This window comes from Cyphomyrmex costatus, unplaced genomic scaffold (assembly GCF_001594065.2).
Source record: "Cyphomyrmex costatus isolate MS0001 unplaced genomic scaffold, Ccosl1.0 scaffold599, whole genome shotgun sequence".
NCBI classification, from domain to species: Eukaryota; Metazoa; Arthropoda; class Insecta; order Hymenoptera; family Formicidae; genus Cyphomyrmex; species Cyphomyrmex costatus.
In genome coordinates, this window is record NW_017280151.1 from 9,468 (window position 1) to 25,949 (window position 16,482).

General features: G+C 29.5%; 1 protein-coding gene across 1 annotated transcript in view; it reads left to right on the plus strand.

Annotated features, from left to right (window-relative positions):
- Positions 1–1,759: 1,759 nt before the first annotated feature.
- The window catches only part of CCAP-R (Crustacean cardioactive peptide receptor), a 64,721-nt gene continuing 49,998 nt past the window's right edge, over positions 1,760–16,482 (plus strand). Inside the window, 1 exon segment of the mRNA XM_018546861.1 lies at positions 1,760–1,945. Coding sequence (XP_018402363.1) covers positions 1,760–1,945 — 186 coding nt within the window.

Here is a 16,482-nt window from a genome sequence, read left to right on the forward strand (position 1 = left end):
TTGTATAATATTTCGAGAATAAATCTTTGAAAATTTGATATATTGCATCTATAAGCTTCGTTTAAATATAATGATTACACTAACGAATAAAGTTTGATTAATATTTTATTTCTCAACAAGTAACAGATGTTTTTATAGGATTTTTTACACTAGAAAGGAATATGCTTTTCAAAAAATTTCATCATTCTTTAATTTTAGAAGCTGCACTTTTAATTTCTTATTTAATAATGCAAATTTATAATATATATATATATATATATAGTTATAAAAATTTAAACACTTTTTTATAATATATAAAAAAAAGTGTGTAATGGTATGATGCTCTTTTAATGTTTATATACAATTTTAAGTTCAAATACTGAAAATTTGATGGTAATATTTAATAATTAATATACAAATATTACATTGTGCTTTACAAGATTTTTGTTTCTCAATATTTGGATGGCAATTTTTAGGTATTTTATTTCGTGAAATAAAAGACAAAAGTTGTAAATTATATCTAATAATACTTAATTTTGTAGAATCTTTCTCTTTTAACAAAAATAGAGGCCTTGATTTTTCGAAATCTGAGGATGATAGAATTTTTATAACCTCACATTCTTTTTCAGCAGCTAAAAATACATGAGATGTTAAGAAATAGAAATCTTGTAAATCAGTGTTTTCTGATTCATTTCTTTCTGGCTTTTTTTTGAACAATGATACGTATTCATTATTTGTGATTAATATCTCTAGATGGTCGAATTTATGATCACATCATTTTCACTGTCATATGCCAATGTTATTTTAAGGTTGAGATTATGTATAATCAATAAACACTTATTTTCCTTACAACTTCAATTGTAAAAATTTTATGAGTTACATTATCTCTCAGCACATTGACTGTCATGAATGCCATTCGCATATAAATGACATTCAATTTCATGTAAAACTTATTGCAGTCCAAACATATTTCCTTTCACAATTTACATACTTTCTTTTTTGCAATAAAATATCATTGAATAACGAGTCTTTTTACGAAAATTTGGTGTCATTCATATATGAATGACGTGTGCGATAATCAATATGTTGAAATGTATTTTATACGTTGTTTTTAAAAAATAAAATTTAGTTAAACAAAAATATGTACATGTAAAATAAAAAGTTAAATGACACTATTAATGTGTGCCGCAAAGTTAAAATTAGATTACTATTTATAATTCTAAAAATATTCTATAATACTTTAGGTATTTTTTCTCTAAATTGATCTCTTATATCGAATGCAATTTCTTTACATTAAATAGATAAAATTTCGGCTCACTTGGACGACCATTGGATGCATTCTTCATGCAACAGGAACTGTTTTCTTAAGAACTTAATATCAGTGAATGCAATCATAAACAAGTGATATTCAATTTCATGCTGTCTGAGAGACCATAACTCTGGTTTAACTGGTATTATGTGCAACGATGATATCCACGTGGGAACACACTCATATTTCTTCCCATTTCGAACATACTCGGACTGAGTCGTTCAATTATTCCTTCAAATATTCCTAGCGCAACGAGTGAATTACAGAAGATCAGAAATAAGACATCATGGACCTTTCTGCATTCTGCTGAATGCTTTGTGTCGCAAGATAATTAACAGAAGTCAAACTCAAGTCGTTTCCTCAAACACGAGATCGGTCAACATTTAACCGACAACATGACCCTTTCACGGAAAGCTCGTGGAGCGAAAACCTGAGCGGCAGATTGTGTGGATATTGTCGATCGGAATGATCATGTCCGGGGACGCAAACCAAGTGCAGACTGACGATTGGAATCTGATGGCCGGTTTCGATCTGGAGCGCATCGAAGAATTAGGGAACATCACCGACGAGTTCTATCCTTTACTGGATTTCATCAACGTCACATCGCTGCCAGATGTCAATACGACGGAGGAGATTGACTCGTTTTACTTCTACGAGGTGAGTAGAATTTTATATTTTCGATTTTACTTTTTGCATTTTTCGTGACGAGAAACGTTACAAATTGTACTAAGAATGTAATTTCCGGAGCAGTCGACTTCAAATCCATCGCACAAATATTTATGTGATAAAAATTTTGAAATATTTATGTTTAAAGTATATATTATTTTTCAAAATTTTAAAATATATATATACATATACAAATAATTTAAATAAAGCAATTATCAATATTTCAACCTTTGTTTCATGTTTTTTTGCTTTGTATTTAATTTAAAAATAAGATTTGGTTTTCTAAATTAACATAGTTATTGTGTCATTTATTCGATTTATTACTTCCTTGTTGCAATGTCGAAAAAAAAAAAACAGCTTTGGATTTGTCATTAGCTTTATAAATAGTAACATATCTGCTAAAATAAAAGATTTTTAGTACATATATATTTTTTGATATACGCACACACACACATATAAAATATTAACATAAATTAAAATCTTAAATACGATTTTTTATGAAATATTTAATTTAAACATATGCTAATGCAATGGAACTATTCGAAAAAGAACATTATTTTTTATTGCAATAAAATAATAGTAACTTTTTATATGTAAATTTCAATGGACTTTACTGCACTTTGTTTATTCCAAATAAACAAACATATATCATATACTACTAGATTTGTTTTATAATAGAATGCTATCGAGCGATTTGAATTGCAAGGCTGACAAATTGTACAATAAAATACCATTGTATGTATTCACAATCACATCTTTGCTTCCAGCAAAATCATTCTTGACTACTGACTAGTGCAGGTATCGCAACATGATTTTGCATGAAAGTATCTTCTTTTTAAATCTGAAGAGCATTTAAACTCGAACGCAAACTATACCAAGACGCGTTCTAAAAAATTACCTGTAAAAAATTGAATACTACTGCGTACATTCCATTACGTGTTTTATTTAGAATATTCAAATAGTTTTTTTCACTTATATACGAGCATCGCGTTCATATAACGAATTCATACGGAACTTCGCTAGAACTCGCGCGGAGAAAGATTATTGCGATAAGAATGCGTAATTTTAGTTATGACCCTTTTTAAGAAGTGTGATGGAAATCCTGATAAAGTTTGAAACTGCTTCTTATTTTTTGCATGCTTCTTATAGCGCATAATGCCACATGAATATCGAGTGTTTTCCCCTTTTCTTATTTTTGTATTCAGAATTAAACACACGCACGGTTTCCTTCGCACGTGTGATAAATCAACAACGAGCATATTGGATCAAGCATATTGTTTTTAATTATCAGACAAAAGCGCTTGCATAAAGAATAGAATGTTTCGCAATACAATTCAAATTATTATGCAATTTGTTATCATTATGCAATATGCTTGTTTGCATTTTCCAGTTATAACTGTGAGCAAAAAGGGAAAAGAAGAAAGAGAAAAATAGGTAATGTAAATGACCGTAAACATCGAGAATAATGAATTTTTTAAAACTACTTATAAAATAAAAATTATGCGTTACAAGGTTATATATAGGATAAATTTATAATATATAATTCCTATTTTTATACAAAATGTATATTGTATTTAATGCAATTTGGAAGTAACGCCCTTTGGATTAAATTAAATTGCAGGTAATTATACATGCAATTTCCTCCTTGCTTGTTAATTTAGCAACGAGAGATTGTTTGGAGCGACGCGCTGTCGCTTTCAGAAAGGAGATTGGTGCACAAAACGCCGGCTAGTGAATCTAATCAGGAGCGATCAGGCTTCTAATCAACGTAACTTTAATTCAAAGAAATTTTTTTTATAATTAAGAGATATACAAATAAAAATTGAGCTTTAGTTTTTATTATTCCATTTATATCTGACACGCGTGGAGCCTATGCTTTTATTCTTCATATTTTTATATTCATCTTCTCAATATTCTTAAATTAGAAGTAGGTACTTTGTGCTTCTACCTTTCCGCAAATGTTTGCTGTTTATGAAGAATCAACATGTGTGTATAAATGTACATAACGTGCAAATATGCGAGTCTGTAATGATTTGAGCTCGAATCTGCAAATTTGCTGAACTCAAATGAGTGCGAGTCAGTAATCTCTGAGGAAAATAATTATACAATATTGTTATCATTTATAGATCATGTTTTATTTTTACTATTGATAAAATAAATTTAAATATCATAAAAATTTAGAACTCACGCTCTCACAGCGCAACCGATGACAAATATTGTAAGTTTCTTAGTTGCACAATTCAAGAATTTATTCTATATCTGTGCTGCATATACATGCCGTGTAAAGGAGAAAAAAGAGAGGCAGAGGTAAAATGTTTTTTTTCTCCTTTATGTATAGATATATTATTTTGTATTGTACGACAAAACTATCGCTAATGACGGTGGGGAATTTTTCTTTTATTATTAGAATGTGAATTCTCATATCGGATTTACATGTTTGCAGACAGATGTGTCATACATTTATTGCTCAAGATAAGAAAGTATTTCGTGCTTTAATAAAGATTTACGCAAAATGTAAAGTTCCGTTATCACATATTTTATTGCTAACAATCGTATATTAGATAAAAGCTTCCGTTTACAACTTATTGTTAGCTTTCAGTATAGACACTTAATGCATAAAGTAGGGATGGGCGATATAATATCGATATTCAATATATGTATATATATATATATATATATCGATATTTTTTTATGATATTATTAATATAATTTTGTCAGTGATATTTGGTACATCAATATGAAATATGTCTATATCGACTTTCGATACATAAATCGTAAGATTGTAGTGTACTCAGCAGACAGTATGCCGGGCCGGCCGGTGCGAATGGGATGAATGTCGCGACACGTAACCAATAGACGCCGCGTCGGCGCCTACCCCACCATTTTTTGGTATCAGTGGTTACTGATTAGTTTCGATTCTGTATTCTTAATACCTATGATTCTGTATTCTTAATACCTATATCCATTTATATATCGAGGATAATCTTAGTATCACACAAGAGATAACTTTTTTAACTATAACGCTTATTAATCAAACTTTAAACGTTTATACTTAAAAAAAACTATTTTATGGAAAAAAATTGGCTTTAGCTTGCATTTTTTACAAATTTTTACGTTGCGGAAAATAACGTTATTAATATTTAATAAATTAATTACGCTCAGAAAAATTTCGATTTTTTTAATCGATATTATAGTTATATCAATATTTTTAAATTGATATTTAAAGCAAAGGTAAACAGAAAAGAGAAAATAAGACAGGAACAGAGGTATATATTTTCGTCAGAAACCAAAACAAATTCATCAAAAGAAGAAAAATTAAGTATCATTAATAAGTTATAGAAATAAGGAGACTGCTATATTAAATAAATTAACTAAATAAGAAAAAGTTTCAACTACAGTCAAAATTTATATGCTGGAATAATAACTTTGCATGTGATTCATGTTAAATACTTATATCTATTTCAAATATAGACAAGATATTGTATGGTTCCATGTGAGAGGACTCGTAACCGACAGGTCGCGAATTAAAATTCCGCGTTCTCGTATATATGAAAAATTTCAATACTGGCTTAGCGGGAGTTACAGAAAACTCTTTAGATTTAGGTGACTTTTTAACTGGGTTCAAATAGATCACATATATACTATATAAGGACTGAGATGTCCCACATATTTTCGATCCTTATTACTAATACAGAACTACTACTTCAGATAACTGTGCGCCGATTACTTTCGGACTTGACTCAAATTAAAATAATAATAATAATCGCATAAATTAAATTTATTTGAAGTCAATTTGAAGATGAAATTATTATTATTGTAAAAAATTTACCTCAGTAAAGTTTTATCCTAATAAGAGTTCTTCAAATCGATGACCATCGTTGATTTATATGAGAGTATTATAGATATTATTATATAGTATTTTAATTTGATATTGTACTGCGAATTCAAAAATTGGCCTGTAGTCATACATCTAAATATATTTAAAATAAATCACATATAAGAATTATTATTGCAACTTTAATCGCAGTTGACTTCTTTTATTTAGTTCTATCAATGTAAGTTGCGTAAAAAAGAATTATGCTCACATTTTCTACGTGATCACAGTGGTTTTATACATGAGATTTTTCTCGCGTCGGTTATTCGTTTCTCCTTCGCCGCGCAGTTGCGTATGTCGGATGCATCATGAAGCCGGTGTATTGCGTGCATTGAAAGCATGACGACGACGACGACGACGCGACGACGGCGGCGGTGGTGGCGGCGACGAAGGTTCCTTCTTTCGCGATTGCAAAAACCACGTCGGAGAAACTCGCTTATTTTTACTAGGAATGCGCCTCGAACCGCGAAAAGAAAAAGAGCTTGGCAGAGAGAGAAAAAGAAAGGGTGAGAGAGGTAAGAGGAAGGGGAATCGCTGACGCGATGCTGGAAACAGGCGTCCGATAAAATTAAGCTGCCACAGAGCGTCCGAGGCAGCGAAAACGTTTCTTTTTCCTATCTTTTTTCTTTTTCTTCTTCAAGAGCTGCCTATGACATTTTCCACGCGAGATAATTGATGTAATGAGAACGACGATTGCGTTAAAATGTAGACTTTATATCCATAACAATATTAAATTTCTAATCAAAACTTTTCGCGCAATGCTATAGAACTGTATTTACACAGAGACAACATCCCCCTAGATCAATATACTTTATGTGCTTTTTCATCTGACCTCAGCTGGCATTTCTATTTCCGTTATTAATACCAGCCTGTTCTTATCTTTTCTCTTCTGTATCTCGACTTTATTTATAGATTCATTGACAAGTTGAAAAGTTGAAATTTTCCGAGTGAAAACGAAAATTTTTCAGCATAAATTTTTTCCTGACACATTAATAGTTCTTCGCAAAATAATTATTGTAAGCTATCGAGTGTGTGTAAGCGTAAAGATTCATTCCAATTATGCTTTAACAAAAATCTTATTAACCTTTATTCAATTTTCTAAATTTTACTTTTGTAAACATCTTGTCATTCAATTTAATTTCTTTAAAGGGAATCGAAGTTCCTAATTGTGGTTAGACATTTAAGTGTGAAAAAATGGAGATATTTATACATCAAGAGAATTGATCTAATTTGATCAAAGAACTTATAGTCCGATAGAACATACCGTGTATTCTCGCAACATTGTCTCGGTGGTTATCCAATTTACGCCTATCCAGTTTCTCGTGCGAACGTGTACGAATTTAACTGCATTACAGTATATAAGCTGCATTGTTTGCATGCAGCTGCGTGTCGGTTAAGCTTATTTCAACGCATCTGCACTACGTTGCGGAACAATACCTGTTCCGTTGACGCGACGCCGACATTCTTCAACAACTTTATCGAACATTAACAAACATTGCTTTCTCTAACGTTGTTTCGTCAAATTATTTATGGTTAATCATATGCATCTTTTCTACAAATATTGAATTAATGAATTTTAAGTTAATCTTTTAATTGACAACCCTCTTCTCCCATCAAGTCTATACAATAATCAAGCAAAAAAGTTATGCAAAGTGACTGACATATATACGGAAAGAACAGTTTTGCACTGAAGTATCTGAAAATTTAACTATAAATACAGATCTGAAAATAATCTTGTTGAATTATCAAAATAATTATAATATACATAGGATGCTCAATCTGCAAACCCAAGTACATAATAAGCGTTTTCATATATGTGTGATACTTATTTGTGTGTAAAAATAAACTATGCTATATGTTTTCACGTAAATTCTTTTTATATGCAGTGTAGTGTATTATTTTCTTTATTTTTTTATATAAACTAACACATTATACTACACTGAAAAAAAATCTTGTTGCATTAATTGGAATTCTAGTAAATTCAATCAAAAGAGTATGAAAATATATTAGACAATTATAATAAATATATTATGTAAATCTATTGAATATTTTAAAAATAACAAAAAATGTTCAATTACATTAACTAGAATTCGGATTGATCAGAATTCGTTTTGTTTATACAAATCTTATTAACATGTGTGTACAATCAGATATTTTCTTAGTGTACAAATTTACATACATAAATTTACATTCATTTTTGTATACGGCAAAGTGTATTATTTTTACATGGAAAATTAAACAACAAGTATGTATAAAGACACTATTTATTACATAGGTTTGTTATCCTGACGAAAATAAAGATTGGAGCGTAAAAGTCGAGTGTAAAAGAAAAGTGACAAAAACATAAACGTAGCTTCTAGGAGACAAAAATCGAGACAACAAAACGTAAAAGAAGTGTTTGTGTATCTTCTGTATATTCTGTTGTTTCACTTTTCGCTTTCTAGAAGTTTTGTTTACTCTTCTATCACTTTGCCCCTTACATTAGATTTATACTCCAATTTTATTTTCATTAGGACAATGTGGTTGCTTATAATTATTTGATTATTACAATCAATTATTTGATAATTATTTGATTGGTAAAAAAATTATTTTTTCAAATTTGTATTTATTCAAATTCTTAAATACTTCAGTAAAATGATTTTTTTCTGTATATTGACTCTTTACATTGATGACGGAGAGTAGCGGCCTGTTCGAATCGTAAAGAACGCGGCGATTTTCCGCTCTCTCGTGATAATCGACGATTATGACGCGAACGAAAGTTTCCTCGTCGCCGTAACTCGCGCTGCTCGTAAAGGCCAGACATCCTTTGCCAGTCTGATTGAACGTTACAAGCCATTATGCATACTTCTTGTGACCGCGGGCGGCCAGTTCGACTTGGCGATATAAGGTATAAGCACGAAAATACGAGCAGGCCACGCGCATAAAAAATGTGTAATAACGCGAGATACAACTTAATTGCAAATTTACTGCAGAGCAGTAAATACGAGTTGCAAAATGCGCGGTTCGATTTTGCAGATCCGAGAGAAAGCGATGCGACGAATTAGCCCTTGAAATTACTTCGGAGAAAAATACTCTCATTCGATATAATAACGGCGAATGTATAATAACGGATATACAATACGGAGGCAAGAGCTCTCGCAAGAAAGTCCTGCAATAATCTCATAAAATTATTCACAATCATCATAAACATTTTGGTTGATGATGTTTGCTGGCAGCAAAGACGATTAGTCGTCGCAACCCTTCGATTCGTTTATTTCTATAACGGTTCATCAAATTGATTGAATTGACTTCCACGAAAAATCAAACGAAACGATGAGCTTAGTAGCATTTATGATTTGTACACGGAAAAAAATAATGTTATATTAAATTATTAGATCTCTAATAAAAGAAATATTTTATAATAATTTAATAACAATATAACGAAACAGAAAAAGAACGATTTGCTGAAATGTATAAAAAGGTATAAATAAAAACTGATCTGCGAATTTTATTGGATTCACAATAATTACGTAGAAAACGTAATGAGTAATGCTGCAAAAAGTTTTCTAGGAATCAATTTGAGCGTTCTACATAATTATTTTAATATAATTCGACAAAATTAATTTCAGATCAGTATATTTAACAAAATTTTTTAATATTTTAACAAAATATTTCCGTAAGTAGTAATATTACAGTTTTGAATTCGATATAATTTAACGAAAATCAATTCTTTCGCAACGTATGGGATACAGTAGAATGTAGAATGTAAATCATTAACGATACAGCGACTCAGTTTGTGTGTCCTACATAATTATCTTGATAATTTCACAAAATTATTTGTAAATCTGTGCGTCTAGCATTTTTATATACTTCAATAAAACCGTTCTTTCTGTAAACAAACAGGTACTTGTTTTATCACAATAAAAGCATGATAAATTGTATTAATAAGATTATTTCCATCAATAGAACATTATTTTTCTCCGTATAATCCTGAGCATTCGGAAATTTGAACGATCCCGTTTGTATACGAAAAGAACGGTTTAGTTATGAAGATATCTAAAAATTTAGCTATGTGAATGTAGATCTGAAAATCATTTTGTTTAGATTAAAATATAATTATTTAGAATAGTGATTGTTAGAATTTTAAAATTTTTTGCGGAATTTATTCGCAATATTCTAAAATGTTCTACCTCGAACTTTATTTCAATCAAATACACTTTAAATAATCGTATATTTGAAAAGCAATTAAGAAAATTATCGTTCTTTAGTACATGCCATATACGGGCACACGTACAGCGTGAGTGAATTGGCAGTTATTCGACGTTATCATTCCAGAGATAAAATCGGAACCTCTTTTTCCGTGGACGCGTATTTAAAATTTCTCTTCCAGCGAGCGTGCTTAAAAGCGCCGTTTCTCATTCAAGCGCATGAAAAAGAATGGTCAAACGATGACTCTTGCGTTTAACGTAGGAACGTATAAGTGAAATTTCTTCTTAAACGATGCAACGGACAAAAAACTACCCCCCGTGTGACATTCCGTGGCCATGCTCGTCGTAATTGCAGGCGGAATGAGTGTGTAACAAGTTGCGCGCGGGCAGTGCGTCGTGAAAAAGAGCCTCGTAAAAATCATGTTCCCATTAGAGCGCACGGTTCGTTCCCTTGATAAATTTTATGGTAGACGTACGACTTGGCACGTATCTCCGCCCCGTGAAGAAAGTTATTTCCACGACCGTACTTCATGGCGGAGTTGAGCTGCATTTCTCTGCCGTGTATAGATCGGTTATACACTCCGTCTTTCGCAATGAGTATTCCGACTATTTGATAAACTCGGAATAGCAAAGTTGTAATTTATGCAACTCTTTGAGGGCTTGAACGTTGTTTTTTTTCAGAGCGATTGGAGTATCCCCGTGAAAAAATCTTCAAGAAAACAAGTGTGTCCAAAAGAGAAAATCAATCTTTTTCGCGCAATTAAAAATATCACTACTAAGTGACAAAAATCATTTATTCAAATAACTCTCTTTTATTATTAGTAGCGCTTTTTTAGTTTTATGAATATTTCTTTTATGAATATTTTTGCAAACGTTTATTTAAATCCACTTATTCTCTTAAAAATCATTTACCTAAAATTGCAACAAATGGTCATTACGTATAGATCATGACTTAAATTATTTGTTTTATTTTTGTTGTATGGCGTATTTATGATCAAAATCTTTTTGATGATATTAGTTAATATTGACTTTCTCAGCTAATTTTTTGGCTGACACCTCCAGCTGATACTGTACAACTAAAACATCTTTAAATGGAAATGTATAAAATTCTTTACTCGTTTTTTTTTTTAAATGATAGTGCTTTGTTAATTGTTAATGGCAGAGTACGTAGATTGAAAGTTCTATTGCATCGGTACAAAGTGCAATTCTTTTTATTCTCGCAGATAGAGAGAGATAGTATCAATAAAATTTTTGTAGAAATTAAATCGAAACAATGCGGACGCAGTGTTCGCTGCTTTTATCCATTTGTAGTTTACACGATTAGTTTAAACCACGACTGTACGTAGTCAATTATCTTATACTGACGATGCACTTGCCGCTCCGTTTTCGTGTTCCTCTATTTGACAGTCATTTTGCCGAGTAGATGGCGAAATTAATTACAACCCAGGTGCTGTGCCTTTTAATTAAGTGTCACGTGGCGGCGCAAGTCGTTGCGATTACACGTTCTGTTCCTCTGTATCTCTAATCTTATTGAAATGTGCCAATTGTAGAGGATTTCATCCCTTTCACAGCATATCACTCTTAGGAAGTATTCGAATAGAAAATAACTCGTATTAATCATTTTTCGACTTTTAAATTTTAATATACTTCCATATTTCATGATATTCTGACATTTTCGACACGTAATCAATAAATTGAATATTGCAGATGTATTAGTTATATTTAAAAAATTTCAAGTTATAAAATTAATTAAAAATTGTAAAATTTTAGTTAAAAGTGGAACAAAAAATATTTATTACTATTATTATTACTATTTATGTATGATATAAAGCTAAAAAGTGTAATACTGCATTATTCTTATTTGAGGAAGAAAGATATTTTTTCATATATCTTTTTCATAACTCTGTAAACACTTTTAACGAACCTCTTTCTCTTTGTTCTTTAACTTCTTTATATTAATTTCCATATAATAAAATATAAATAAAAACGTAAAAATGCTAATTACTTAAAACGATCGAATAAAAGAAATATTTTTATTATAATTTAGAAAATATATTAATTATCAATTTTTCTCTCTCAATAATTAATCCACAATCTTTACTAATTTCTGTATGTTTATAATAAAAGTCTGTCTGATACTCTATAAAACATTTTGCATTGTTTTAAGATTTATCAGTTTATGAGAAATTATTTATTTAGATTGTATTGTAATAAAATAATATTATGTATAATCTGTCACTATATTTAACAGTACAATAGCTTTTTTCTACATTCTAAATATTTTTGAATGACAAAAATAAATGAGAAAAAGTAGAAGCATTTGACAATGAACAAAGTTTATTGCAGTAATATAAGCCACGTGCAATACTAATTTTTTTATCACTTACATATGCAGGAGTATATAAGTATGTATTATTCGTAAATAAACCGCTATTGCCGCATTGATATTTCAAGATAAAAAAGGAGAATAAAAATACCCGCAATAATACAGTTGCTTTGCTATTATAATTTTAAAGTACAGATATTGCACAGTTTAACTTTTGAATAAAACATTTCTGTTTAAGAAGTTGTAAAATTTAAATTAATTTATGATTGAATAAATTCGAAATATTAAAATGAGAGGATACACATATTACAACAAAGAATCATATATTTAAAAACAAATTGTAAATCAAAATTTTATAAATGTTTATAAAAATATTTATAAAATTTTGATTTATAATTTTTTTATTTTATGTATTAATAATGTGTGATTTTTGAGCTACATATCGACATATTTCTTTGCGATTATGTGTAACTATTTCGACTAATCTCTTCTTATCCTCAAGCACAAACTAGTTGAGATGACAGTTTTACTTGAAGATTAATTAAATATACATTTGGATGATGACACTTATTTCCTCAAATAAAAATTATTACGCATGCTGTGGTGAAGACAACTGATCATGAATCAGTGTCAGAATTTTCGCAATAAATTATTGTAACGAATTATATTCATCTCAGTTTACTTAATATCTTAAATCATAAAAGCTAGAAAACTTTTTCGATGAATTTCATTGCATATTTCTCTCTCTATAAATATACCTTCTGTTGACTTTTCGCTAGAGAACTCACACAATATAAATAACATGCCTTGTCGGTTTCATCTTATTTTACTTTATACAATTAACATCGTTGATAATATTAAACTCGAGCGTTATGGTATTATACTTGAATAATTGAATTTTACGATATAGTTCGTAGTTATAATTGAAGATTTATACTCCGACTTGCTTAACTTCGAGCAATAAGAAAAACATAACTTTGAGAGAAAAAGAGAAAGAGAAAGAGATAAGTACAGTTTCGATTAAAAAATTAATATAGAAGAGTATCATAAAAGTAAACGTGTTGTTTCTGAAAGAACATGATTAAATTGTTTTACGATTTGTGAAAAAGTATGTAAATTTTAAGATACACCGAGCTATATCCATTTATAACATTTGATATGTACACGTATATTTTGTTTTTAAATAACATTCTCGATGAGTTATATTGTAAAAAAAGTTAAAAGCACCAAACAGAAAACATGCCAGATAATGCATTAATTTTATGTAGCTGTTATATATAAATTTGCTGTTTTTAAAAAAATATTATATATATATATATATATATATATTTTAACAGAATGCATTATTAAGGTCTTTTTTAATTAATATATTATTACAATTTAATTTATTATAACACTTTATTACAATTATTTAACAATAAGTATATTTTCTTTAATGGTTTAATTATCAACATTTCATTAATTCATTTAATTACTGTGGAATGATAACGTCTTTATTATTGTTGGCTTCGAAACAGCAATTATTATTTTATTAATTAATTAGTTTACCGTGGCTCAATAATAATACTTTCATTAGTATTATCATATTTCAGTATTAATCTCGAAACAACAATTATCATTTGATCTTAAATATATATATATGCAGTAAGTAATAGTATTGATTGAAATATATACAAACTAAATGTATTTAATGGTAATTGACATATTATTAATTATATTAAAGTTGAGTAAGTGATGCTATCATCGCTTAATTAATAAATCCAATAGTTAACGTATTTATTAACGTATTTATTAATGAGATATATATGTAATAATTTCACGCATCGTTCAATCAGAATCGCTTATATCTACAAACATGGCATAAATGTCGATTGAAATAATCTAATTCTATTGCACTGTTATAATTTATAGCTCTTTAGCCGTTTAATCACCGATTGTCGAAATCAATACGCGTTGTTACGCATCTAAATGGTAATTGGCGGACGATAATTTTCACAAACTATCATGGCATTCCGCCGTAAATCAACTATACTGACTAATTGATTTCGATCTCTCGAGACAAATACCGGCAATTGAAAGTGTTTTTTGGTAATCGAGAGCTTTTGTATTTTTATGTAAACGTTCTACCTTACGTAAGAATTTGTCTAATCTCTTCGATATCCATTATTTAGTACACTGTTAAAAATAGACTCATTTATTTAATAAAGTAAATATATAATGTGGTAAAATGTATGCATACATGTGGCTACAGAACATGCACATATGTTAAAAATAATATATTTAATACATTTTTTTGTTAATAACTTTTTAATAAATAACGAGCGACAGCTAAAATCTTTTAAATATTATTTAGGGTCATTACCTTGACAACATATGTCAAGCCATTGACTATTGAAAAGATTGGTCTTATATGGATATTTATCAATAAAATTATTAAGTTACTCTTTTAAGATCCATTAAAAAAAAAAATTTTTTTTCCGCCTCAGAAGTTTTATTTTTAAAGAAAGTCATTTATTTTCATTCTCTCGTATATAACTTAAAAATTATTAGTTTCTTTAAGTTTCTCTGAAGAAAGTTTTAGTGCCCCATTCTTGATGTATTAAACCTGAACTTTACGTTTTCCAGCAGAGTGTTAATAAATAAGAGCTTTCAACAAGTTTTCAAATTTTTATATCGCTTTTTACAAATGGCGATAAAAGCAAATCTTGATAAATACTATAAAGTTGATAAGATACGTATAAAAAAAATGTGAAAAAAAATTCACCTTAAAAATCTACAGATCAACGACTTTATCAACGTAAAATTGAATAAAGATCAGAAAGCAAAAGATATTCGAGGAGACGTTAAGCTATAGAAGAAAACTTTTAATAGTCATATTTTCTCTCCGAATGCACATATCGTTAAACACGGCATGACGCTTCTGGGTTATCCTATCGAACAGCGAGTTACATGCACCATCGAACACATGATTTGGTCATTACCGTGTTACCATGTGACATAATCGCTTCCATATCACATCTGCAATAACCATAATGGTCGATACGATAGATGTACCATCGTTACTGCCAGTTACGATCGCTCCTTTATGCATGTGTGCTGATAAGCGCGGGCTTCCTAGATTTTCAGAAAATAACGGCTCCGATATCAAAAGACCAACAAAAAAAGTAATACCGGAAAGCTATAGGTGACGACGATTTTCTACTCTTTTCCTAACTTGAGTAGCTTTGATCCTTTGGGGAGAAGCACTCGTCGAACGCGAGCTCATTCGAACGAGTTTGAAATACTTAATGGGAAAATATTCCCTTTGGGAATCATGATCTGGAGTATGAAGGCATCAGAGTGACTCCAGCTTAAATTGCAACCATTATTTTAAAATTTTGTCATATAATGTACAAGGTACTTCTGTTAAAGATAAAATTAAAAAATAAAATACTTTCAAATTACTACTTGAACATAAATAATAAATCTCAGATAAATTGCAAAATATTGAAAATAGTTTAATTTTGGACTTGCAATTACTGCCTTTTTATATTCAGATTCAGACACGTACGGAATTCTAAAACAAACATGTACCGATTTTTCAAGTATAAAAGTTACAGCTGTTAAAGAAAACTGTTAGACTTTATAATTTTATTGTCTATGAGGTAAAATCTATTATTGAGTAGAATTCTTTAGTGCGATGTATTATCTGACAATGTATTATTAAATTTGTAGTTATCTATTGTACATAATTGTGATTTTGAATTTACAATGAACATAAAACTTTCAACACTAACTTCTGCGATACGTCTACCAAAGAATTTGTGAAGTGAGTTCGTTATATTATATTCTGTACATAAAATAAGAAATAATGATATATGTATAAAAAATAAACTAAAGAGTAAAGTACTTGCGTATATTGTATGTACTTGGTTTCTGTATTTATAGTTTATATACCATTTAAAAAATATCTTGTATAAGACACAATATAAATTTTTATTTACCGAAAATAAAATTTCTAAATTGCTGCTCTCGATAAGTTTCAATGAATTTTATATTTTTGTGACGTGATTCTAACTTTACACTTGATGTTTGTTACCGATTATACGCTCTCGGAAACTGTCACAAACGTGCTGCACATGTAATCAAAATGTCAAAGCTC